Source organism: Galeopterus variegatus, unplaced genomic scaffold (assembly GCF_000696425.1).
Source record: "Galeopterus variegatus unplaced genomic scaffold, G_variegatus-3.0.2 Scaffold9199, whole genome shotgun sequence".
NCBI lineage: Eukaryota > Metazoa > Chordata > Mammalia > Dermoptera > Cynocephalidae > Galeopterus > Galeopterus variegatus.
In genome coordinates this window covers 91692-93819 of record NW_007735310.1, presented here as the reverse complement: position 1 = coordinate 93819, position 2128 = coordinate 91692, and the positions used below count along the sequence as shown (strand labels likewise).

General features: G+C 36.3%; 1 protein-coding gene across 1 annotated transcript in view; it reads right to left on the bottom strand.

Moving 5' to 3' along the window:
- Nucleotides 1–2128, bottom strand: part of LOC103609105 (protein-cysteine N-palmitoyltransferase HHAT-like) — a gene marked incomplete at both ends in the record, with an annotated part of 115801 nt that overhangs the window by 25937 nt on the left and 87736 nt on the right. The window contains one exon of the mRNA XM_008593467.1: nucleotides 1797–1998. Coding sequence (XP_008591689.1) covers nucleotides 1797–1998 — 202 coding nt within the window. The remainder of the gene's footprint in view (nucleotides 1–1796; nucleotides 1999–2128) is intronic.

The following is a 2128-nucleotide window of genomic DNA, read 5'->3' as shown; positions in this document are numbered from 1 at the left end:
GTCATCTAAACAGCCATAACCACCTACCATGCTTCCAAGATAAAAGACAGGTGATAAAAATGGGAATTATAAAATATGTTCTTGCTCAATATATATGTAAACCAAACATCATATTTGCAAAATACAAGACAAATATTTTAATAAAAGGTGCACATCAAAAAATTACTATGCACCTAGATGCCTGAATTGTGAATGGAAGGTCAGGTGAGGTGAACACCTGAGGGTCCTGGAGTAAGCTGTGATGGGGCAGGGCCGACATTCAAGTGCTTCGTGCTGTGAGTGAGTGTATTTGCTGTCTTATTTTTAACCAAAATTAATAAGCCATAGGCTACATAGTACAGTTGGGTTACTCTTTTATCATTTTAGATTTTCAAAATTTATTTAAAATGTATTAATATCATAAGCTACGGCTAGAAGGTCACAAAGCACTGCTTATAACATTAAGTTTAAGGTTAATGTTAGATCCTTCATGAAAGAACATGGAAATGGGTTATGGGCTTCAGACTGTGCTAAAGAGAACCCTGTGGTTTTCATGGGTGATGTTCAGTTTTCAGACTTTGAGGAAGACTGCTCAGATTTGAAAATGAAGATTAAAACCTTTATGATAACACCTTTTATGGTTTTCCTGTGTGTTACATAGCCATGGCTTTCATTGAAATACCACTTTCTATTAGAATTCACTGGCATTTCTTTCCTGCTGATTGCTGGGTACTTCTACTAAATAAAATATTTATTTTTAAACATGCATATGCATATTTAAATTCCTTCAGATGTGTTATCTGGTTATGTGCTTTGTACAAGTTTTTATTAAAACACACTAAAATGTATTCTGTTATGGTGTTTTTGTTTGTTTGTTTTAATATAATTGCTTTAGTTGTATGTACTGGGTGGAATTTAGCCATATTAATCATTTTTTCCAGTAAACGTTTTGTGTTTTATTGCCTGCCATGAACAGGGATGCCAGCATATTTCTTTTTAGCTACTTTTTTCAGGGTTAGCAGAATATTGTTGCATAGTCAGAACTGTTGATTTTTTACAAGATTCTAATGCATTATATACCACATTTACAAGATAAAATGTATGCCCATAGCTTAAAATCACCTAAAATGTGTAAAGAAAATTGCTTAATTAATTTTCCAAGTCATTTTCCTGTAGAGTTGGAATGTGTCTTAAGTCCTTAGCTCCTGTATACAGTACCTATCACAGATTTAAAATATCAGTACTACTCAATATTGGCAGGGGCATTTCATACACTGAAAATATTGGCAGGAATATAAATTGGGACACTATGTTTACAGGGCAATTAAGAGTTAATAAGTAGTATGCACAGTGAATCTTAAAGATGAGAAAAACCTTTAACCTGACTATTTTACTTATGAGAATGTATCCTGGGTATGATAACTGATAGTTGCAAAAAATTTTTGAAATATGATTATTGATAATAGGAGACTAATTAAATAAATATGGCATATCCACATAATGGAATTCTATGCAGCCATTAAAAAGGGTTCTTAGAAATGGATTCAGTCCCAATACAACCATATCTCTGGAAAAACAGCATTTGTTTTAAATATTATTTACATGTGTGTATATATACATATATATATGCATAGGAAAAACTTAGAAAAATGGATGTTATAGTTTCTGTTGAAGAGGCATTTTCTTTTTTCTTGCCTGAATTTTCTAATTTTTATATAATAAACATGTATTTCTTTTATAGGAATCTGCAGGGGTGATTCTGATGACTACTGTCCCTCTCAACCATCCCCTACTATACGAACAAGGATCCTGCTCACCAGACTGTCCCGGATGCAGGGGGTCTCCACCAGCCTCCGGACTCCATTCTCCACAGTGACTCCCAGCCAGTTGAGTGCTGCCCAGCACCAGAGGTAGTCATAGCCGCCATGCCAGTAGCTCACAAATGTAAATGTCATCGCAGTGGAAAACAGTGTCCCCAGCAGGCCATGCTGGGACCCACCCACTGGAATGTACACATACCTGGAAAAAGAAGAGGCTGTTAGGAGCCATGCAGAAGGCAGCCCCGCAACACTACCTGCTCCTGGGCTTGATTCTCCGTCACATGCTGCTCTTCATGGTATGCAGCTCCTTTCCTCCTTCCAGGAGGCCA